Source organism: Grampus griseus, assembly GCF_964374135.1.
Source record: "Grampus griseus genome assembly, chromosome: X".
NCBI lineage: Eukaryota > Metazoa > Chordata > Mammalia > Artiodactyla > Delphinidae > Grampus > Grampus griseus.
The window spans coordinates 82,701,311-82,725,743 of record NC_138999.1 but is presented as its reverse complement, the minus strand read 5'-3'; the positions used below and the strand labels follow the sequence as shown (position 1 = coordinate 82,725,743).

Below are 24,433 nucleotides of genomic sequence, written 5' to 3'. Positions count from 1 at the left end.
TATCCAAGTATATAAAGTGAAAACAGAAAGAAGTAAAAAACAAAAAATGATATATACACATATGCTTCTAGAGGCATAGACTATTTCTAGGAGGCAATGTGGGAAATCAGTAAGAGTGGTTTCTCTAGGGAAGAAGCTGTAAGTCTGCGATTGAAGGGATATGCTTACCACGCATCTTTTTATTACTATTATTAATACCTTGATGTGTAAGCAGGTTTTACTTTTTCAATTTAAAAAAAGTGGTTATAATATATAGTAATGTCTGGAGTCCTTGAAGAATCCTTTAAATGTGAAGTCTAGTAGAGCAAATAAGGGAAGCAAAAGACTTTAATGGCAGGAATTTTCTTAAATGTCAAAGCTCTTCAGAATACTCTAATCACCCCAGATTTCTGTATGTGTGTGAGCTTCAATCTACAAGGAACAACAAATATAGTACGAGTACCTCCAGTGCGCAAGATAAGCTAGAAGGGCTGAAAAGGAATAATTTTCACCTCTCTCTCTCTCTCCCTCTCTCTCTCTGAAGCTTCCAAAATTCACATTCTCACATTCTAAGGCATGTTGTGACAAATCAGACAAATGAATGGTAAAGGAGCTAATTCCAAGGGCATGGGTGTGTGGAGTATATCAATTTCTTAGTTGTAAAGACTCACTCAGGCTGAAAAAACTCCTATGCTTAAGTAAGCTATCAATTCTGTGATAATTAGTAAAATAGTAATGTTAAAATGAAATACCAAAAATTCACAAACCACAATGATTAATTATGAGATTGAGAAGTTACCTATATAGTACCAAAATTATGTGTGAAATTCATAAGTGGTTAAGGATCTAATCATAAAGAAGGCACTCAATTATCAAATCTGTAAAATATACTTATTAGGTACCAGATTTTGATATTATTCCAGACAATCTGCTTATAGAAAAAAACTATCAAATTTCCAAAAACAACCAAATGGATTACTACAAATGTAAGACTACATAAGCACGATGGCACCAAATTTACTCAAATTACATTATTTTCTCTTACATGGTGAATCAACAGATTCATCCCCTCTGCTTCTCAGTAAAAATGACAACTTTACAATAGAGGAGTATAAGTTACATATTAAACAATAAAAATAAAACCCATATTTTCAGGTGAATAATAACATTTATGCAAAATAAATTTAATAGGAAAAAAGCTATCCTTCTTTTGCTGCTAGGTAAAATACAGTTAATATGTCAATCTAATTATGTTTGACTCTGCCCAAAAAATTATACATGTACATATTACTAGATTTTTTTAGCAAAGTACTGAATTCAATATATCAGAACAAGAACTCTATATTAAAAAATAAAATATACCTTTTATCTGGGTAGCGAAATTCAGTGCCAATTTTGCAAAGAGATCTGGATTTTCAAACTTCTCCTCCTTAACTTTCAACCAGAAACAGTTCTCAGACAATTCTTTGGGTTCAATCTGAAACAAAAATAACAAAGATAAGTTTTTAAATTATTACTTCATATTTAATTTTTCAAAGAATTCACTTTCACCAGGGTTGAATGATATTACCTTCATTCATCTACCTACTAAATCAATTTTAGGATCTATCAAAACAACACTTCTTAAGTAAACATTCATTGGGAAAGTCACAGACTTCTACTAGTTTACAGAAAAATACACAACAGCAGGCTATGTAGCAAATTACATTTTAAAAAATCTTCTACTGGAAGGAATCTTAAAAATAATTTAGTAAATCCCTCCCCCCAACTTACATACCTTCTTCTTGCTCCTGGATTTTTAACAATGGGGAAACTGAGATTCAGAAAAGTAAATTCCCCATGGTTACAGAAAATAACCATAATAGCTGACACTTACATACCTCCTAAAATGTGTCAGGTACTCTTTTAAGTGATTTCACACATTAACTCATCTCATCTAATCCTCACAATAATCCTTTGAAGTAGGACCTGTTATCATCTCCATGTTAAAGATGAGGAAACCAAGCCCCAGGAAGTCTGAGTGGCTGCCCAAGCTAGTAAATGGCGAAGATGGCTTTCACACCCAGGCAGTGTAGCTCCACAGAATTGTGCTCTCAGCCACTACACTGAAACCCAATATTAGAACTGTGCATTTTCCAGTACATATCATGATGCTTTGTGATATGTAAGTGCCATTACACTATATGCTTAATTGCTAAATTAACATATCATTACATTTACACACACAGATAACTGGGCCAGCAGCTTCTAGGTCCTATAGTTTGGTCGATTGTGCCTAACAAAAAATAACTACATTCCAAAAACATTTATACCTCATTTACTCTTATGAGCAAAGCATAAGTATATGCTTAATTTAAAAAATGATTTAACCATTATTCTGGTCAAACCAATTTAATATGTAGATACTATCAGATATCACTGTAACTATGTTCTTGGAATAGACATTTCCCCAAATGGTGGCCTGGGTAATTGTATTTTCATTAGATTAGTTCCCAGTGAATGCGGACTGTGTCAATCTTGATAATAAGCTTTTTATAAGACATGTTATTTGATAACAATAAAGCAAAATAACATTCAAAGAAAAATCTTTCACACATCATATAAAAAAAGTTTATGTCTCTACTGAATACTGTCAGCGATTCCACACTATCTGAAAGTTTAAAACTAAAAAAAAAACTAATAATTTTCTAAGAAAAAAATAACTAAGATAAAAAGGCCCATTAATACAAAGATTATATTTAAGAATGTTATAGCAATTAAAGTTAACATTGGTAAAAGAATCAAAATTATTTTTCATATACTATTCTCTAAAACCACTTTCACTTTGATTTTCCTTTTGTCTTCTATGTTAATTTCAAGTTGTCTGTGGAGTTTCCAATTCTCCAGCTATGAAAGATGAACATAAGATGGTGAACTCACAAGCAAAAGCAAAAGAATCAGTGGTCATGTTCTCAATTATTATATCATCCTTATAAGTAGCAATACTGTCATTCACACATTAATGAGCAACTATGACTAGACAAAGCCATAAAGCTATAGTCATAGTATTACCTTTGACCAATTGATCCTCTTCATGGACACCTCAGGTTTATATATTTTTTTGTGCTTCATTCCATATGGCAGATCAAGTGCTCCCGGAGGAGGAGGAACTCCTCCAAGGGGAGGTGGTGGAGGAGGTCCCCCAAACAAAGGCAGTGGTGATGCTATTCCATGTACCCCAGGTAAAGGAGGTGGAGGAGGAGGGGGACCTCCTCTGGGTAGAGGTGGCGCTGGTGGAGGTGGGGGCGGGGGTGGCCCAGCACCTGGCAATGGAGGAGGTAGAGGAGGGCCTGGAATTCCTGATGAACCTGAGAGTCCATGTCCCTGAAATATAAAATAACCCAATGCTTATTTAAATGCTTACAGTAAAGTATAGTAGCAAAGAAAACTTATCAGTAGACATTTGTGGTTGGGTTGTTTAAGATTTATTTAATTTAGCAACATCTAAGGGCTTAAGAATACATGAAAAAGACTTGCATAGATTTTTGATAAGCATTCTAAACCCTGGATAAGGAGTAACTCTGCTCATATACTAAGGCTAGGAAAGTTGGCATGCTCAAAGATTTTGTGAAACACTCCTCCAAAATAATGAAAACTTACCTTTCATTATAAGTATATGCAAAGAAGAAGTACTGTATATGGCTTGGGCCTGTTAAGACTAGTTGGTATGAATACGGGATGATTAATACAAAATAACTGATTTAACTTCCTTGGGGCCGATTAGCTTTACACAAAGAGGCTGTCTCATAGCACCAGTAACTTAGCTATCTTCTAATACCAAGAATTAATGCTAAGTAACATCCATTGCATAATAATACAGGTTTATCAATGTTTTTACATCTATTATTTCTTTTCATCCTTATTATAACCCTATAATGTAGGTTGGGTATTTTTATCTCACCACTTATAGATGAGGAAGCTGTAACTGCAAAGAGGTTCAATGACTAACCAAAGGTCGCACAGTCTGAAATATGATTAAGATTTACATGTGGTTCTTCTCATATCTAAGGCAGTCCTCTTTCCACTACAACAGACTAGCTCCTAACGAATGGGTGTCAGTTGCCTTGAGTGGAATTAATTACAGCTTGCAGTATGAGCAGATTATAACTTATTTCTCCCATCAGAAAAGAACTTCAAGCTCATTCTCTAATAATGATGGATGACAGCTGACGGAGATCACTACATTCCATATTGTCCACTTTTTGATTATTAATCTGGACCTGTTACTTTAAACCATTACTGATGACAACGGTTTACTTTCCAAAATGAAAATGAATATAAAAGTGAGTTTGTTAATTATAAACACTCCTAAGGAATGTCCTACAAATGAACATGCATCTTCTGTAATTGAGATACAACATTAGACTAACTGAATGAAAAGTTTAAAACTATTAACATGTCTTGGTATAGTGTTATTTTTATTTGGGGAGAAACTCTTCTAATCTTTACTAATAAGAATTTCCTCCACAGACTACTTAATTGAACTAAACAAACTTAGAATTATCGTTACATAATAAATAAGTGGAAGCTTATTTTTGAAACAATCAACTTAAAGGACTGACCCATTTATAAGAATGTTAAAGATTAACAATCACAGGTAAACAGCATCACAGAAATGTTTCTCCTAATATTCAGTGCACACTGTCCACAAATATTTTATTCACACATATGAATGTTTATGTGTGTATATACATATATACAACTAAAGTGTTTATACACTTAAATGGCAATCCTCTCCTGGAATGCAATCCCCTCCTGAGATTAGGAAGAAGGATAGAATTAAAATATGCAAATTCTTTCTATTTTATTTTTAATGCAGCAAAACTATAGAAAACAGTCTGATTTTTCCAATCTTGATGGAGATAGCAAAGAAATTCTGAGGAAAATTAAAATAATTTTTCTGAAAAGTTCAGTCAATTAGTAATTTACCCTATAAATTTTGTATATAAATGGATTTGTTTAATAATTTGAAAGGTAAAATGTGTATCCCATATTTTGTATTAATTGACAGCAAAATGAAAGTAATACTTGTTTGTAAACATAAAATTTTGCCACTATGAGATCATGTTTATGATATAAAACTTGTGTAACCACAAAAATGCTATTACTTTAAAATAGGACTTTTTACTCAAGTTAAATAGATATTTTACAAATTGAATAAAAGTCTCAAATGCCACCAGCCTTAAAATCAAATCATATCAGCCCTTTTCTTCCCTTCTATGAACAATTAGGAATGGAACAATTAAATGAGACCACAATAGAGTATTGAGAATTGAATACAGCAAATGGACCATTTACTATTTGACACAATTTGGGGTGCACTAGAAAGTACTGTGTGACTCTGCACTTTTCCAGATCCATTGATAATAAATAAGCAACTACACAATTAAATGGTAAGGCCCTGTGCTAGGTGCAGTAGGAACTTTAATAAGAGTAAGCACAGGAAGTAAAGACATTGTCCTCAAAGTGTTTATGCTGCAGGGGAAGGGATAAAGCAGGCACACAACCAAATATGATAGGAGTGGTCTACAAAAGTGATATAAAAGTTCAAAGAAATTCCCAGAGTTTTGGGTGACGCTTTCCAAAGGATGTTATACTGAGCTGATCCTTAAAGGAGATGTTTCATTGGCACAGAGGAGCAAGGGAGGGCGTTTCTGAGAGAGAATAACCTAAGTCAGCATTTCTCAACTAAGTTCCATGAACAAACTCTTCTGCAGGAGATGTTAATAGGTGGTCTGAAATAAAGGGTTCTGTGGCTAAATGAGTTTGAGAAAGCTATAGGAAAAAGAGTTCGACAGGTTTCTTTAATGTAGGCCATCTCAGACCCTTTAGTATGCTAATGAAAATGATGAATCTCCAAGAGGAGAATTTCAAGCATACCAAATTTATTGGACTATGGAATGCTTTCCTCATGAAAAACCTATTAGCACCTCTGTAACTAATGTCTGGGAAATGCTGACCGAAGGAAAAGTGTGGAGACAGTAAATTCTACATGTGAAGGGAGGAGGAAAGGTGACTTAGCTGCAACAGAGGCTGGAGTTAGGGGAGCAGAGACGAGGCTGCAAAGGGGAGATAAGGGAGCCCCAGATAGAAGGCCTTCAAATTCCCAGTAAGGAGATTTTTTCTTCAATCCTGAATGCAACAGGCAACCATTGAACATATTAAAGCCTGGAGTGACAATAATCAGGGCAGTGTTTTAAGAAGATTAATTTGCAACTGACATAAAGCATGAATCTGAAGAGGAAGAGACTATAGGCATGGCAGAAAGTTCGGAAACTATTGTAATATTCCAGGCAGGATGGAATGAGAGAGTGGCCCTGGGGGGTTCAGGGTTTTGATGCAAAGTGAGAAAAAGAGAAAGAACTGACATAATACAGTGACCAACTTAATAATCTGTCATGAGGCAGGGCGGGGAAAAGGCCAGGACAACTCCAGCTTCACAATAAAAAAAAAAAATTGGTGGTAAAATTTAAACAAATAAGAATGGAGACCAAGCTGGTTTGAGGACAGAGAAGTGACCACAAATAATAGGTTTGATTTCAACATGCAGCAGGACTTGCCCATGCGGAGATCTAATCAAGAGCTGGAAATAGACGACAAACCCAGGGGACTTGACACCTACTAAAAGGTGATATTTGAATTTATGATATTGGATGGGATATTAGTGCAAGGACGTACAGAGAAAAAAGAGCAGAGGACAGAACACTGGGGAATGTCATCATTTGGAGGATGAAAACAAAGAGAAACTGAGTTCTGAGATATGTAGAAAACGAAGTCAGATGACACAAAAAAGAGAGATTGAGTGAAAAGAAATTATCAGATATTACAGATAAGTGAAAGAGGCTAAGGGTAGGAAAAGGCCACTGCATTGGGTAATGTGGAGTTCACTGTTGACTTCTGAAGTCACTTTTCAGTAGATTGACAGAAACAGACCTAGTCAATCAACAAACACCCTACTGGGCATCTATGAGGCTAAGAACTAATCTTATGTTTCTTTATATTCATTTAAAAAATGTGTTGTGTTGAGAGTATGTAATCAGCTCTAAAATTCAGACACCATAATTAAGATTTTAAGTGTATATGGGGGGTTTTCATCATAGGGAATGTAGGTGGAAATATAAAGTTTACAGATTTTGAAATTATGGTAGTCGAGATATAAAGAGATCTCAAAAAGCTTTAATGAACATTTCCACATTTCTTTTGAAAGAAAATACTATGCATCTAATTTTTCAAATCATTATGAAAATTTCATCTCAAGAAAGAGTTTTGCTTGTGTAATACATTCCATTAAAAATATTCAGGGCACTTTATGCAATGAATGCCATATTTTTATCCAAACATTAAAATGATTTATTGTCCTGGAAAATCAAATCTGTAGTTATTTCAAGTAAAATGGGAAACTACCAGAAAGTCTGCTTCTGGTCACATTTTTTCCTTCACCTAACAAGATAGTTTTCTACCTTCGAACTCAATGTGACATGACACAAAGTCTGTATCTTGTTTTATTACCTGGGTTCGAAGTTGCTGGATTTCTGTTTCAAGCTCTTTGATTTTTTCTTCTCTTTTTTGAAGCTCAGCTTGAGCTTCCTGTCGAGCTGTGAATTCTTCATCGAACTGCAATGATCACCACCATAAATGTACACTTAATAATACAGTTTTGAGAAAGCTTTAAACAACAATATGCATTAAATAAGTGGAGTGTATTTTGCTCCTTAAATTTCCCAGGCCACTCAGAAAATCAGAGCTCTTGATTATTTTATGGCAATTGAGCACCTCCGTGGGGATGGGGTGGTAGTAAAGAAGAACTATGTCCCCAGCCCAAGGTAAAAACACCATTTTCACTTCTAAAAAAACATACTAAACAAAATTTTAAAAGGGTGGACTAAGGCTCTCTTCATATATAATGGACATTTTTGTGTTTTGTTATTGAAAGTTAGGTTTTAGAATTAATCATGTTTTTTTTTAATGTTTCATCCCATACTTTTAAGTTTAATTAGAAAATGAAACCTAAAAATTAGGAATCAAGCAGTTCAACTCTTTAAAATTATATTTAATCTTGAAAAGAGACTGTACTTTTAGAACGCTCAAACGGACATACATTAATACAAATCAGACTATTTTTATTATAATCTTAATTGTCTAGCATTCAAAAAGTGATGCTCCACAAAATCTGACAGTAGAATGATATATGCTCTAATGGCATTCTCATTCAGCTGGTTAACCAAAACACTTGTATAAAATGTCATAAGAGGGAAAATGAGAGGTTAAATTACAGTGTGCTAAGCCAAAGAGACCATCAGAATGGTGACTATCCATTTACTGCATCCTGCCCGGCACTTACCTCAGTCAGGTGAATACCGCTCATGTCCAGCTATAGAACATTTGCCCTTTATTGTCACTGTCACTTCAAGTTACTTTAGAAGTCTATACATTATTCCAACAATGTTATTTATGTTTTTAAAAGTGATATATCTTACTGCCAAAAACTACCTTTAGAGTTTGTGGAACAAGGAAAAAGTGTGTTTACTGTTAATAAATATTCCTCCTCATAGTAGACTTGACCTTTGGAAATTATAAAATGCCATTCAGATCCAGTCTGAAGAAAGAGTGGGTAAGCAAAGTGGATAACAGTGTTTGAGTCAAACCTGCAATACTACTGAATTAATTCTTTTATTCATCTCTACTTGAGTCCTGGGAAAATGTCCCACAGAGGATGGTCCAAATCGTTTCTAATATTTACATTTCAAACTTACCCTAATCCTTCAGTATCAGCAAATGACCTTGTTTCCTAGGTCACTGAGAAGATGGAGCTTTTTTGACTTCACTAGTATCCATGTTAAGATTGATTTGATTCTGCGACTTCCCTGGTGGCGCAGTGGTTAAGATCCTGTGCTCCCAATGCAGGGGGCCTGGATTCGATCCCTGGTCAGGTAACTAGATTCCACATGCATGTCGCAACTAAGAGTCACATGCCACAACCAAGGAGCCCATGAGCCGCAATTAAGGAGCCTGCCTGCCGCAACAAAAATCTATTCTAGTAACTGCCACAACTAAGGAGCCCACCTACCACAACTAAGACCCAGAGCAACCAAATAAATAAATAAATATTTTTTAAAAATTGATCTGATTCTATACTCCCAGCCTCCTTGCCAGTGTTATCTTCTCCTGTGTGCTTCTCAAGCATGCTGTCCACACAAGTACACTACAATTTTGCTCTACAAATGGTTTATTAGTACACTTGCGGAGAGGCACACAAGGCTTCTGCTTGTAATTTAAAATGATCTTAATCTGTAAACCCATAGAGTAGGAATCAGAGAAGCCTGAGATATGTGAGCTGGAAGACTTCTTACAAGTCCACTAACCTTATTCTCTCCTTTTAAGGATGAAAAAATTAAGATCCAAGGAGAGTAAGTGGCTAAAATCACAGCTAATTAGCAGAAACACTGAGATCAGATCTTACAACTACCGCTTCTCATTCTAGCTGTCTCCCTTCATTTTTCTTTTTTTTCATTTTTTTTTTTTACTACTTAATACTGCCTCTTAGAATCACCCAGAATAAGAGAAGGTACGCAGATACCCACTAGGAGACCATACATGTTTTCATTCTAAATGTTGGTGAGGAGAATAAAGCATCAAACACTGAAACTTCTTTTTTATTATTTCAGGACTCCTTTTCCAATAATAGATGCTTACAGAAATTTTTACCAGATAGATCATCACAATTTGCTCCAGTCTTGTGGTATCTAATCATAGTGCCAGAGAAAAAGAGATCCTAAGATTTTCAAAGGGAATTTTAAATGTGCTATTTAAAACAAGAACATTAGAAATATAAAGGTCTACTAATTGAAGTGTACAGTTTCTTTCACCAATAAAAATGACGGCTTCACACAAACATTTTGTGCTCAAGCTCTTAAAATCTATTCTAGTAACTGAAAGAGCAAAAACATTTCTTCAGATGCCCTGAAGTAACTTCAGTAATACTCTACAATTTCTAGAGTGATAGCAAAAGTGATTATCTAATCTCCAAGGTAAGTCATAACTTTGAAGAGACAGCAATATGTAAGCACTTTACCTTGCTGCCAAAAGACTCAAAACTGTAGAGCTTTTAGACTGGGGCTTCAATCCTTCTCCTTCCACCAAGAGGAGAGAAATACTATACTAATGCTTTATAGGGTCTAAAACCAAACAATGCAACTTCCGGTAGAAGCTCATAAAATTGTAGCTATGCTTTCATGAAATAAGGAAAAGACCATCTGAGATCTAAACAAAATTCAGATATTCATAAAGGTGGCATTTACATAAAGCATTACACAAAGAAAGGGGAACCTCAAATTCCACCAAGACTACATACATGGAGTAGCAGCATCACTTTAAAAATGGTAATTACAAAATTCAAAGAAGATAAGTCTAAGCAGAGAGAGACAAAGAGAAAGAAAATATTGTATCATTCTGTTTCTATCAATAGCACTGATTTAAAGAACATAACAGATAAGACTAGCTAAACATCTCCACAGTTCTCCAAGGAGCTAACTACTATTAAGTGACAGCTGCAGGAGAGCAATGGGGGAATGTGTTTTGGTTGACCATTTCAAACTATATGCTTCCAGCAAACTAATTTTATTTCATTTATCACTTTAGTAGAATATGGTTAGTGTTTTTCTTCCATAATGGATTAAAGGTGATGAGCAGGGAACAGTAGCAACCTTATCTTATTGGGAAAGAAATCAATATTCTGTGGTGGTGTCTGAATCCAGAAACATAAAGAACTATATAACTAAAACAACATTTATAAGACCTCGCACAAGGAAACAAGGTAGAATATGTATTGTGATTACATTTTACATTTCATAATTACGGCTAATATTTGATAAGTCTTACCTTCTTTGAAAATTCTGCTGCTTTTTGTTCACTTTCTTCAACTTTTGCCTTGTTCACACAAGAATCTATTAAGATTGATGAAAAATGATTAGAAATTATTGCATTGGATCACTAGGCAAATGACGGCTACCAGCCTATAATTCTACTATGTAAACTATCATTTTTATGTCAATTGCTGTTAGAGGGAAATTGACCTATACTGCATGTAAAACATAAACTACCAGGTTTCTTTTGTATACTAACTGAATTCAACGATGGTATCGTTGAGGCACAAAACCAAGCATCCAAGAATATATTTGACTCAATCATCATCATTTTAAAGGTATTCCATTATTTACCAACTTTAACAATTATAAAACTCTTTAAAATGTTTTTGTAGTTTATTATGGGAGAAGAACTGCCAAAGAATCTATGCTATGCTTAAGATTATTAAAGATCTGGGACTTCCCTGGTGGTCCAGTGGTAAAGAATCCGCCTTACAAAGCAGGGGACTCGGGTCCAATCCCTCGTCAGGGAACTAAGATCCCACATGCTGCAGGGCAACTAAGCCCGCGCACCACAACTACTGAGCTCCTGTGCCTCAGCTAGAGCCCGCGTGCTGCAAACGACAGAGCCTACGTGCTCTAGAACCCGTGCGCCACAACTAAAGAGCCAACGCACCTTGGAGTCTGCACACCACAACGAGAGAAAAGAAAACCTGCACGCCACAACTCGAGAGAAGCCCACGTGATGCAGCGAAGAGCCCGCGCCACAACGAAGAGCTTGTGCCACAACAAAAGATCCCACATGCCTCAACGAAGATCCCGCATGCCACAACAAAGACCCGATGCAGCCAAAAATTTTTAAAAATAAAATAATTTTTAAAAAAAAATCAACAAGCTCATCCTAAAATATCATATTAAAAAAAAGATTGTTAAGGGTCAAAATGGCCCTTAAAATAAGGCTACAGGGGAAGATACAATAACATTCAATAATTCAGGCTTCCTAAAGAAAGATTTCACTTGAACAACTTCTGAACAGGGGCAGAATATAGTATTATGTAAATAAGAAAACAAACATCAAACTTCTCAGGTCTAATCAAACACTCCAAAATATAAATAAGTGAAGAACCTCTTTGGGGAAATATTCTCAATACTGTATACACAGTTTATTCTGTATACCTATACCTAGCCATCCTATACCTATTTATTTACCTAAAAGAAATGAAAGCATATGTTTATAACCAGAATTGTATGTGAATGCTCATAGCAGCTTTATTTATAATAGCTAAAACCAAGAAATAATCCAAATGTCCATCAACAAGTAAATGTATAAACAGGTTGTGCTACATCGATATACCGTAAAAGTACTCAGTTATGAAAACAAATGATACATGCCACTACCACAACACAAATGAACCTCAAAATAATTATGCTGAATGAAAAAAGCCAGCAAAGAAAGGACATGCTGTATGTTTCCATCTACATAAAATTTTAGAAAATAAAACTAGTCTATACCAAGAGAAGATCAGTGATTGTCTCACGATGGGGAGAAGGGGGAAGCATGGGAAGAAGACTACAAATGCAGAAATTTTAGGGGGTGACAGAGATGCTTATTATCTTTTATTTTGATTTTATTTATTTTCTTATACAGCAGGTGCTTATCAGTTATCCATTTTATACATATTAGTGTATACATGTCAATCCCAATCTCCCAATTCAGAACACCAACACCTCCCCCCGCAAACTTTCCCCAGCTGGTGTCCATACATTTGTCCTCTACATCTGTGTCTCAATTTCTGCCCTGCAAACCAGTTTGTCTGTACCATTTTTCTAGGTTCCACATATATGCGTTAATATACGATATTTGTTTTTCTCTTTCTGACTTACTTCACTCTGTATGACAGTCTCTAGATCCATCCACGTCTCTACAAATGAGCCAATTTCATTCCTTTTTATGGCCAAGTAATATTTCATTGTATATATACATATACCACATTTCTTTAACCTTTCGTCTGTCAATGGGCATTTAGGTTGCTTCCATGACCTGGTTATTGTAAATAGGGCTTCAGCGAACATTGCAGTGCATGTGTATTTTTGAATAATGGTTTTCTCTGGGTATATGCCCAGTAGTGGCATCGCCGGGTCATATGGTAATTCTATTTGTAGTTTTTTAAGGAACCTCCATACTGTTCTCCATAGTGGCTGTATCAATTTACATTCCCACCAACACTGCAAGAGGGTTCTCTTTTCTCCACACCCTCTCCAGCATTTGTTGTTTGTACATTTTCTGATGATGCCCATTCTAACTAGTGTGAGGTGACACCTCATTGTAGTTTTGATTTGCATTTCTCTAATAGTTAGTGATGTTGAGCAGCTTTTCATGTGGTTCTTGGCCATCTGTACGCCTCCTTTGGAGAAATGAGTATTTAAGTCTTCTGCCCATTTTTTGATTGCCTGTTTGTTTTTTTAATATTGAGCTGCATGAACTGTATATATATCTTGGAGATTACTCCGATGTCCACTGATTTGTTTGCAAATATTTTCTCGCATTCTGAGGGTTGACTTTTCATCTTGTCTGTAGTTTCTATTGCTTTGCAAAAGATTTTAAGTTTCATTAGGTCCCATTTGTTTATTTTTGTTTTTATTTCCATTACTCTAGGAGGTGGATCAAAAAAGATCTTGCTGTGATTTATCTCAAAGAGTGTTCTGCCTATGTTTTCCTCTAAGAGTTTGATAGTGTCTGGCTTTACATTTAGGTATTTAATCCATTTTAAGTGTATTTTTGTGTATGGTGTTATGGAGTGTTCTAATTTCATTGTTTTACATGTAGCTGTCCAGTTTTCCCAGCACCACTTACTGAAGAGACTGTGTTTTCTCCATTGTATATCCTTGCCTCCTTTGTCATAGATCAGTAGACCATAGGTGCGTGGGTTTTTCTCTGGGCTTTATATCCTGTTCCATTGATCTACATTAGTGTTTTTGTGCCAGTACCATAATCTCTTGATTACTGTAGCTTTGTAGTATAGTCAGTCTGAAGTCAGGGAGTCTGATTCCTCCAGCTCCGTTATTTTCCCTCAACACTGCTTTGGCTATTCGGGGTCCTTTGTGTCTCCATACAAATTTTAAGATTTTTTCTTCTAGTTCTGTAAAAAATGCCATTGGTAATTTGATAGGGATTGCACTGACTCTGTACATTGCTTTGCGTAGTACAGTCATTTTCACAATATTGATTCTTCTAATCCAAGAACATGGTATATCTCTCCATCTGTTGATATCATTTTAATATCCTTCATCAGTGCCTTATAGTTTTCTGCATACAGGTCTTTTGTCTCCCTAAGTAGGTTTATTCCTAGGTATTTTATTCTTTTTGTTGCAATGGGAAATGGGAGTGTATCCTTAAATTCTCTTTCAGATTTTTCATCATTAGTGTATAGGAATGCAAGACATCTCTGTGCATTAATTTTGTATCCTGCAACTTTACCAAATTCATTGATTAGCTCTAGTAGTTTTCTGGCGGCATCTTTAGGATTCTCTATGTACAGTATCAGGTCATCTGCAAACAGTGACAGCTTTACTTCTTCTTTTCCAATTTGTCTTCCTTTTATTTCTTTTTTTCTCTGATTACCATGGCTAGGACTTCCAAAACTATGTTGCATAATAGTGGCAAGAGTGGACATCCTTGTCTTGTTCCTGATCTTAGAGGAAATGCTTTCAGTTTTTCACCATTGAGAATGATATTAGCTGTGGGTTTGTCATATATGGCCTTTATTATGTTGAGGTAGGTTCCCTCTACACCCACTTTCTGGAGAGTTTTTCTTTTTTTTTTTTTTTTTTGCGGTACGTGGGCCTCTCACCGCTGTGGCCTCTCCCGTTGCAGAGCACAGGCTCCAGACGTGCAGGCTCAGCGGCCACAGCTCACGGGCCCAGCCGCTCCGCGGCATGTGGGATCCTCCCGGACTGGGGCACGAACCCGTGTCCCCTGCATTGGCAGGCAGACTCGCAACCACTGCGCCACCAGGGAAGCCCTCTGGAGAGTTTTTATCAAAAATCGGTGTTGAATTTTGTGAAAAGCATTTTCTGCATCTACTGAGATGATTATATGGTTTTTCTTCTTCAGTTTGTTAATATGGTGTATCACAGTGATTGATCTGCATATATTGAAGAATCCTTGCATCCCTGGGATAAATCCCACTTGATCATGCTGTATGATCCTTTTAAAGTCTTGTTGGATTTTGTTTGCTAGCATTTTGTTGAGGATTTTAGCATCTATATTCATCAGTGATATTGGTCTGTAATTTTCTTTATTTGTAGTGTTTTTGTCTGGTTTTGGTATCAGGGTGATGGTGGCCTTGTAGAATGAGTTTGGGAGTGTTCCTTCCTCTGCAAATTTTTGGAGGAGTTTGAGAAGGATGGGTGTTAGCTCATCTCTAAATGTTTGATAGAATTCACCTGTGAAGCCATCTGGTCCTGGACTTTTGTTTGTTGGAAGATTTTTAATCACAGTTTCAATTTCATTACTTGTGATTGGTCTGTTCATATTTTCTATTTCTTCCTGGTTCAGTCTTGGAAAGTTATACCTTTCTAAGAATTTGTCCATTTCTTCCAGATTGTCCATTTTATTGGCATACAGTTGCTTGTAGTAGTCTCTTAGGATGCTCTGTATTTCTGTGGTGTCTGTTGTAACTTCCCCTTTTTCATTTTTAATTTTATTGATTTGAGTCCTCTCTCTCTTTTTCTTGATAAGTCTGGCTAATGCTTTATGAATTTTGTTTATCTTCTCAAAGAACCAGCTTTTAGTTTTATTGATCTTTGCTATTGTTTTCTTTGTTTCTGTTTCATTTATTTCTGCTCTGATCTTTATGATTTCTTTCCTTCTGCTAACTTTGGGTTTTCTTTGTTCTTCTTTCGATAGTTCCTTTAGGTGTAAGGTTAGATTGTTTACTTGAGATTTTACTTGTTTCTTATGGTAGGCTTGTATTGCTATAAACTTCCCTCATATAACTGATTTTGCTGCATCCCATAGGTTTTGGAGCATCGTATTTTAGTTGTCATTTGTTTCTAGGTATTGTTTGATTTCCCATTTAATTTCTTCAGTGAACTCTTCGTTATTTAGTAACATAATGTTTATCCTCCATGTGTTTGTGTTTTTGACGTTTTTTTCCCTGTGACTGATTTCTAGTCTCATAGCGTTGTGGTCAGAAAAGATGCTTGATATGATTTCAATTTTCTTAAATTTACTAAGGCATGATTTGTGACCCAAGATGTGATCTATCCCGGAAAATGTTCCATGCGCACTTGAGAAGACAGTGTAACCTGCTGTTTTTGGTTGGAATTTCTTATAAATATTAATTAAATCTATCTGATCTACTGTGTCATTTAAAACTTGTGTTTCCTTATTAATTTTCTGTTTGGATGATCTGTCTATTGGTGTGAGGTGTTAAAGTTCCCCACAATTCTTGTGTAGCTGTCGATTTCCTCTTTTATAGCTGTTAGCAATTGCCTTATGCATTGAGATGCTCCTATGTTGGGTGCATATATATTTATAATTGTTATATCTTCTTCTTGGATTGATCCCTTGATTATTATGTAGTGTCCTTCCTTGTTTATTGTAACATTCTTTAAAGTCTATTTTATCTGATATGTGTATTGCTACTCCAGCTTTCTTTTGATTTCCATTTGCATGGAATATCTTTTTCCATCCCCTCACTTTCAGTCTGTATGTGCCCCTAGGTCTGCAGTGGGTCTCCTGTAGACAGCATACATATGGGTCTTGTGTTTGTATCTATTCAGTGAGCCTGAGCCTGGTTGGAGCATTTAATCCATTCATGTTTAAGGTAATTATCGATATGTATGTTCCTATTACCATTTTCTTAATTGTTTCAGGCTTGTTTTTGTAGGTCCTTTTCTTCTCTTGTGTTTCCCACTTAGAGAAGTTCCTTTAGTATTTGTTGTAGAGATAGTTTGGTGGTGCTGAATTCTCTTAGCTTTTGCTTATCTGTAAAGCTTTTGATTTCTCTGTCGAATCTGAATGAGATCCTTGCTGCTTAGAGTAATCTTGGTTGTAGGCCTTCTCTTTCATCACTTTCAATATGTCATGCTATTCTTTTCTGGCTTGTAGAGTTTCTGCTGAGAACGCAGCTGTTAACCTTATGGGAGTTCCCTTGTATGTTATTTTCCCCTTGTTGCTTTCAATAATTTTTCCTTGTCTTTAATTTTTGTCAATTTGATTACTATGTGTCTTGGCGTGTTTCTCCTTGGGTTTATCATGCCCTGGACGCTCTGCACTTTCTGGGTTTGGGTGGCTATTTCCTTTTTTTGTTAGGAAAGTTTTCGACTATAATCTCTTCAAATATTTTCTTGGGTCCTTTCTCTCTTCTCCTTCTGGGACCCCTATAATGCCAATGTTGCTGCATTTAATGTTGTCCCAGAGGTCTCTTAGGCTGTCTTCATTTCTTTTCATTCTTTTTTCTTTATTCTATTCCATGGCAGTGAATTCCACCATTCTGTCTTCCAGGTCACTTAACCGTTCTTCTGCCTCAGTTATTCTGCTACTGATTGCTTCTAGTGTATTTTTCATTTCAGTTATTGTATTGTTCATCTCTGTTTGTTTGTTCTTTAATTCTTCTAGGTGTTTGTTCTTTAATTCTTCTAGGTCTTTGTTAAACATTTCTTGCATCTTCTAGATCTTTGCCCCCATTCTTTTTCTGAGGTCCTGAATCATCTTCACTATCATTATTCTGAATTATATTTCTGGAAGGTTGCCTATCTCAACTTCATCTAGTTGTTCTTCTGGGGTTTTATCTTGTTCCTTCATTTGGTACATAGCCCTCTGCCTTTTCATCTTGTCTATCTTTTTGTGAATGTGCTTCTTGTTCCACAGGCTGCAGGACTGTAGATTTTCTTGCTTCTGCTGTCTGCCCTCTGGTGGATGAGGCTATCTAAGGGGCTGGTGCAAGTTGCCTGATGGGAGGGGCTGGTGGTGGGTAGAGTTGGGGGTTGCTCTGGTGGGCAGAGCTCAGGAAAACTGTAATCGCTTGTCTGCTGATGGGTGGGGCTTGGTTCCCTCCCTGTTAGTTGTTTTGCCTGAGGCGACCCAACACTGGAGCATACTTTGGCTCTTTGTTGGGGCTAATGACAGACTCTGGGAGGGCTCACAGCAAGGAGTACTTCCCAGAACTTCTGCTGTCAGTGTCCTTGTCCTCAGGGCGAGACACAGCCACCCCCTGCCTCTGCAGAAGAGCCTCCAACACTAGCAGGTAGCTCTGGTTCAGTTTCCTATGGGGTCATTGCTCCTTCCCCTGGTTCCCGATGTGCACACTACTTTGTGTATGCCCTCCAAGAGTGGAGTCTCTGTTTCCCCCAACCATATTGAAGTCCTGCAATCAAATCCCGCTAGCCTTCAAAGTCTGGTTCTCTAGGAATTCCTCCTCCTGTTGCTGGACCCCCAGGTTGGGAAGCCTGATGTGGGCCTCAGAACCTTTCCTCCAGTGGGTGGATTTCTGCGATATAAGTGTTCTCCAGTTTGTGAGTCACCCACCAAGCAGTTATGGGATTTGATTTTATTGTGATTCCTCCCATCCTACTGTCTCATTGTGGCTTCTCCTTTGTCTTTGGATGTGGGATATCTTTTCTGGTGAGTTGCAGTGTCTTCCTGTGGATGACTGTTCAGCAGTTAGTTGTGATTCCAGTGCTCTCACAAGAGGGAGTGAGAGCATGTCCTTCTACTCCACCATCTTGAAATGTTTATTATCTTGACTGTGATGATGGTTTTAAACGTAGACACAAATATCAAAATTTATCAAATTTTATAATTTAAATATAGGTCATTTTTCTTATACGACGTACACCGCAATATTTTTTTCTTTGCTCTAAAGAACTTTGTGGCTGAAATAAGGTAACTAAGGAAGAAACTGGGAAATGATGAGATCAAAGCGGCACCAGATCTGTGCAGTACTGGCACTGGTTGGTAATAATTTTGATTAAAATTTCATTGGGAGAGGGACCTTGAAGATGGCTGAGGAGTAAGATGTGGAGATCACCTTCCTCCCGACAAATACATCAAAAATACATCTACATGTGGAACAACTCCTACAGAACATCTACTGAATGTTGGCAGAAAGCCTCAGACTTCCCAGAAGGCAAGAAAATCCCCAGGTAACTGGATAGGGTAAAAGAAAAAAGAAAAAAACACAGACAATAGGGACAGGACATGCACCTTTGGGAGGAAGCTGTGAATGAGAAAAAGTTTCCACCCACTATGAAGCCCCTTCACTGGCGGAGATGGGGGGTGGCGGAGGGAAGCTTCAGAGCCACAGAGGAGAGTGCAGCAACAGGGGTGCAGAGGGCAAGGTGGAGAGATTCCTGCACAGAGGATCAGTGCCGACCAGCACTCACCAGCCTGAGAGGCTTGTCTGATCACCCGTTAGGGCAGGTGTGGGCGGGGAGCTGAGGCTCTGGCTTCAGAGGTCAGATCCCAGGGAGAGGACTTGGGTTGGCTTTGTGAACACAGCTTGAAGGGGGCTAGTGCACCACAGCGAGCTGGAAGGGAGTCTGGATAAAAGTCTGGACCCGCCTAAGAGACAAGAGACCACTGTTTCACAAGGAGAGGGGATTCCTTCCCTGTCTGCCCACAGAAGGCAGAGCACCGCCTAAACGAGCTCCAGAGACAGGAGTGAGCCACAGCTATCAGATCAGACACGAGACATGGGCATGAAACGCTAACACTGCTGCTGCAGCCACCAAGAATCCTGTGTGCAAGCACAGGTCGTTATCCACAGCCCCCCAGGAGCCTGTGCAGCACGCCACCGCCAGGGTCCCGTGATCCAGGACAAGTTCCCCGGGAGAACACAAGGTGCGCCTCAGGCTCCTGCAATGTCACGCTGGCTTCTGCCGCCACAGGCTCGCCCCACATTCCAATTATAACTACCATACCGCTGCCTCCCCCCTGGCCTGAATGAGAAAGAGGCACCTAATCAGCCGATGCTTTACCCCGGCCTGCCTGGGCGGAAACAGATGCCTGAGGGTGACCTACACAGACAAGTAGGGCCAAAAGCAAAGCTGAACACTAGGAAATCTGAGAATAAAGAAGAGAAAGGGAAGTTTCTCAGTGCAGCCTCAGGAGCAGCGGATTAAATCCCCACCATCAACTTGATATATCCTGCTTCTGTGGAATACCTGAATAGAAAACAAACCTTCCCAAAATTGAGGCCATGGACTTTGCGAACAACTGGAGCTTGGGGTTTGCTGTTGTGACGGATTTGCTTCTGATTTTTATGTTTATCTTAGTTTAGCTGTTAGCACTTTTTATCATAGGTGGATTTCTTTATTGGTTTGGCTGCTCACTTCTTTATTCTTTTAGTATTATTATTATTTTTTCTTTCTTTTTTTCTTCCTTTCTTCTGAGCCATGTGGCTGAAAGGGTCTTCATGCTCCGGCCTGGGGTCAGGCCTGAGACTCTGAGGTGGGAGAACAGAGTTCAGGACACTGGACGACCAGAGACCTCCCGGCCCAATGTAGTATCAACTGGAGAGAGCTCTCCCAGAGACCTCCATCTCAATGCTAAGACCCAGCTCCACCCAACGGCCAGCAAGCTCCAGTGCTGGAGCCCCATGCCAAATAACTAGCAAGACAGGAACACAACCCCAGCCATTAGCAGAGAGACTTCCTAAAATCATAATAAATTCACAGACACCCCAAAACACACCACGAGATGCGGCCCTGACCCCAGAAAGACAAAATCCAGCCCCACCCACCAAAACACAGGCAACAGTCCCCTGCACCAGAAAACCTACACAAACTACTGAACCAACCTCACTCACTGGGGTCAGGCACCAAGAACAATGGGAACTACAAACCTGCAGCCTATGAAAAGGAGACCCCAAACACAGTAAGTTAACCAAAATGAGAAGACAAAGAAATACGAAGCAGATTAAGGACAAGGTAAAAACACAAAAGGCCAAACAAATGAAGAGGAAATAGGCAGTCTACCTGAAAAAGAATTCATAGCAAGTATAGTAAAGATGATCCAAAATACTGGAAATAGAATGGAGAAAATACAAGAAACGTTTAACAAGGACCTAGAAGAAATAAAGAACAAACAATGATGAACAACACAATAAATAAAATTTAAAATTCTCTAGAAGTAATCAATAGCAGAATACCTGAGTCAGAAGAACAGATAAATGACCTGGACGATAAAACAGTGGAAATAACTACCACACAGCAGAGTAAAGAAAAAAGAATGACAAGAATTGAGGACAGTCTCAGAGACCTCTGGGACAACATTAAATGCACCAACATTCAAATTACAGGGGTCCCAGAAGAAGAAGAGAAAAAGAAAGGGACTGAGAAATATTTGAAGAGATTATAGTTGAAAACTTCCCTAATATGGGAAAGGAAATAGTCAATCAAGTCCAGGAAGCACAGAGAGTCCCATACAGGATAAATTTAAGAAGAAACATGCCAAGATACATATTAATCAAACTATCAAAAATTAAACACAAAGTAAAACATATTAAAAGCAGCAAGGGAAAAACAACAAATAACATACAAGGGAATCCCCATAAGGTTAAGAGCTGACCTTTCATCAGAAACTCTGCAAGCCAGAAGGGAGTGACAGGACATATTTAAAGTGATGAAAGGGAAAAACCTACAAGAAAGATTACTCTACCCAGCAAGGATCTCATTCAGATTTGACAGACAAAGTAAAACCATTACAGACAAGCAAAAGTTAAGTGAATTCAGCACCACCAAACTAACTTTACAACAAATGCGAAAGGAACTTCTCTAGGCAGGAAACACAAGAGAACAAAAAGACCTACAATAACAAATGCAAAACAATTAAGAAAATGGTAATAGGAACATACATATTGATAATTACCTTAAATGTAAATGGATTAAATGCTCCCACCAAAAGACACAGACTGTCTGAATGGATACAAAAACAAGACCCATATGTATGCTGTCTACAAGAGACCCACTTCAGACCTAGGGACACATACAGACTGAAAGTGACGGGATCGAAAAACATATTCCATGCAAATGGAAATCAAAACAAAGCTGGAGTAGCAATTCTCATATCAGACAAAATAGACTTTAAAATAAAGACTATTACAAAAGAAAAGCAAAACACTACATAAATGGTCAAGGGATCTATCCAAGAAGACGACATAACAGTTGTAAATATTTATGCACCCAACATAGGAGCACCTCAATACATAAGGCAAATGCTAACAGCCATAAAAGGGGAAATCAACAGTAACACAATCATAGTAGGGAACTTTAACACTCCACTTTCACCTATGGACAGATCATCCAAAATGAAAATAAATAAGGAAACACAAGCTTTAAATGACACATTAAGCAAGATGGACTTAATTAATATTTATAGGACATTCCATCCAAAAACAACAGAATACACTTTCTTCTCAAGTGCTCATGGAACATTCCCCAAGATACATCATACCTTGGGTCACAGATCAAGCGTTGGTAAATTTAAGAAAACTGAAATCATATCAATTATCTTTTCCAACCACAACATTATGAGACTAAATATCAATTACAGAAAAAAAACTGTAAAAAATACAAACACATGGAAGATAAAAAATACACTACTAAATAACCAAGAGATCACTGAAGAAATCAAAGAGGAAATCAAAAAATACCTAGAAACAAATGACAATTAAAACGTGATGACCCCAAACCTATGGGATGCAGCAAAAGCTGTTCTAAGAGGGAAGTATATCCCAGTACAAGCCTAACTCAGGAAACAAGGAAAATCTCAAATAAACAATGTAACCTCACACCTAAAGCAATTAGAGAAGGAAGAACAAAAATTCTAAAGTTAGCAGAAGGAAAGAAATCATAAAGATCAGATCAGAAATAAATGAATGATAATCTCAACAGATGAAGAAAAAGCTTTTGAGAAAATTCAACACCCATTTATGATAAAAAACTCTCCTGAAAGTAGGCATAGAGGGAACCTACTTCGACACAATAAAGGTCATATATGACATACTCACAGCTAACATCATTCTCAATGGTGAAAAACTGAAACCATTCCCTCTAAGATCAGGAAGCAGACAAGGTTGCCCACACTCACCACTATTATTCAACATAGTTTTGGAAGTTTTAGCCACAGCAATCAAAGAAGACAAAGACGTAAAAGGAATACAAATTGGAAAAGAAGAAGTAAAACTGTCACTGTTTGCAAGTGACATGATACTATACATAGAGAATCCTAAAGATGCTACCAGAAAACTACTAGAGGTAATCCATGAATTTGGTAAAGTAGCAGGATACAAAATTAATGCACAGAAATCTCTTGCATTCCTATACACTAATGATGAAAAATCTGAAAGAGAAATTAAGGAAACACTCCCATTTACCACTGCAACAAAAAGAATAACATACCTAGGAATAAATCTACCTAAGGAGACAAAAGACCTGTAGGCAGAAAACTATGACACTGATGAAAGAAATTAAAGAGAATACAAACAGATGGAGAGATACACCATGATCTTGGATTGGAAGAATCAACATTGTGAAAATGACTATACTACCCAAAGCAATCCAGTGATTCAATGCAATGAATCAATTCAATGATTCAATCCGTATCAAACTACCAATGGCATTTTTCACAGAACTAGAACAAAAAATCTCACAATTTGTATGGAAACACAAAAGACCCTGAATAGCCTAAGGAATCTTGAGAAAGAAAAATGGAGCTGGAGAAATTAGGCTCCCTGACTTCAGACTATACTACAAAGCTACAGTAATCAAGGCAGTATGATATTGGCACAAAAAGAGAAATATAGCTCAATGGAACAGGATAGAAAGCCCAGAGATAAACCCACACATATATGATCACCTTATCATTGATAAGAGGCAAGAACGTACAATGGAGAAAAGACAGCCTCTTCAATAAGTGGTGCTGGGAAAACTGGACAGCTACATGTAAAAGAATGATACTAGAACACTCCCTAACACCATACATAAAAATAAACTCAAAATGGATTAAAGACTTAAATGTAAGGCCAGACACTATACGACTCTTAGAGGAAAACATAGGCTGAACACTCTATGACATAAATCATAGTAAGACCCTTTGTGACCCACCTCCTAGAGGAATGGAAATAAAAACAAATGGGACCTAATGAAACTTAAAAGCTTTTGCACAGCAAAGGAAACCATAAACAAGACCACAAGACAACCCCCAGAATGGGAGAAAATATTTGCAAATGAAGCAACTGACAAAGGATTAATTTCCAAAATATACAAGCAGCTCATGCAGCTCAGTATCAAAAAAACAAACAACCCAATCCAAAAATGGGCAGAAGACCCAAACTTACATTTCTCTAAAGAAGATATACAGATTTCCAACAAACACATGAAAGGATGCTCAACATCACTAATCATTAGAGAAATGCAAATCAAAACTACTATGAGATATCACCTCACACCAGTCAGAATGGCCATCCTCAAAAAATCTACAAAAAATAAATGCTGGAGAGGTTGTGGAGAAAAGGGAACCATCTTGCACTGTTGGTGGAAATGTA

The 24,433-nt window shown here is 37.4% G+C and overlaps 1 protein-coding gene across 1 annotated transcript in view; it reads right to left on the bottom strand.

Annotated features, from left to right (window-relative positions):
* DIAPH2 (diaphanous related formin 2) overlaps nt 1–24,433 on the bottom strand; it is a 628,603-nt gene that overhangs the window by 590,889 nt on the left and 13,281 nt on the right. Inside the window, exons 5-8 of the mRNA XM_082646850.1 lie at nt 10,897–10,961; nt 7,528–7,632; nt 3,031–3,342; nt 1,342–1,456 (exon numbers count right to left, since the gene is read on the bottom strand). Coding sequence (XP_082502976.1) covers nt 1,342–1,456; nt 3,031–3,342; nt 7,528–7,632; nt 10,897–10,961 — 597 coding nt within the window. The remainder of the gene's footprint in view (nt 1–1,341; nt 1,457–3,030; nt 3,343–7,527; nt 7,633–10,896; nt 10,962–24,433) is intronic.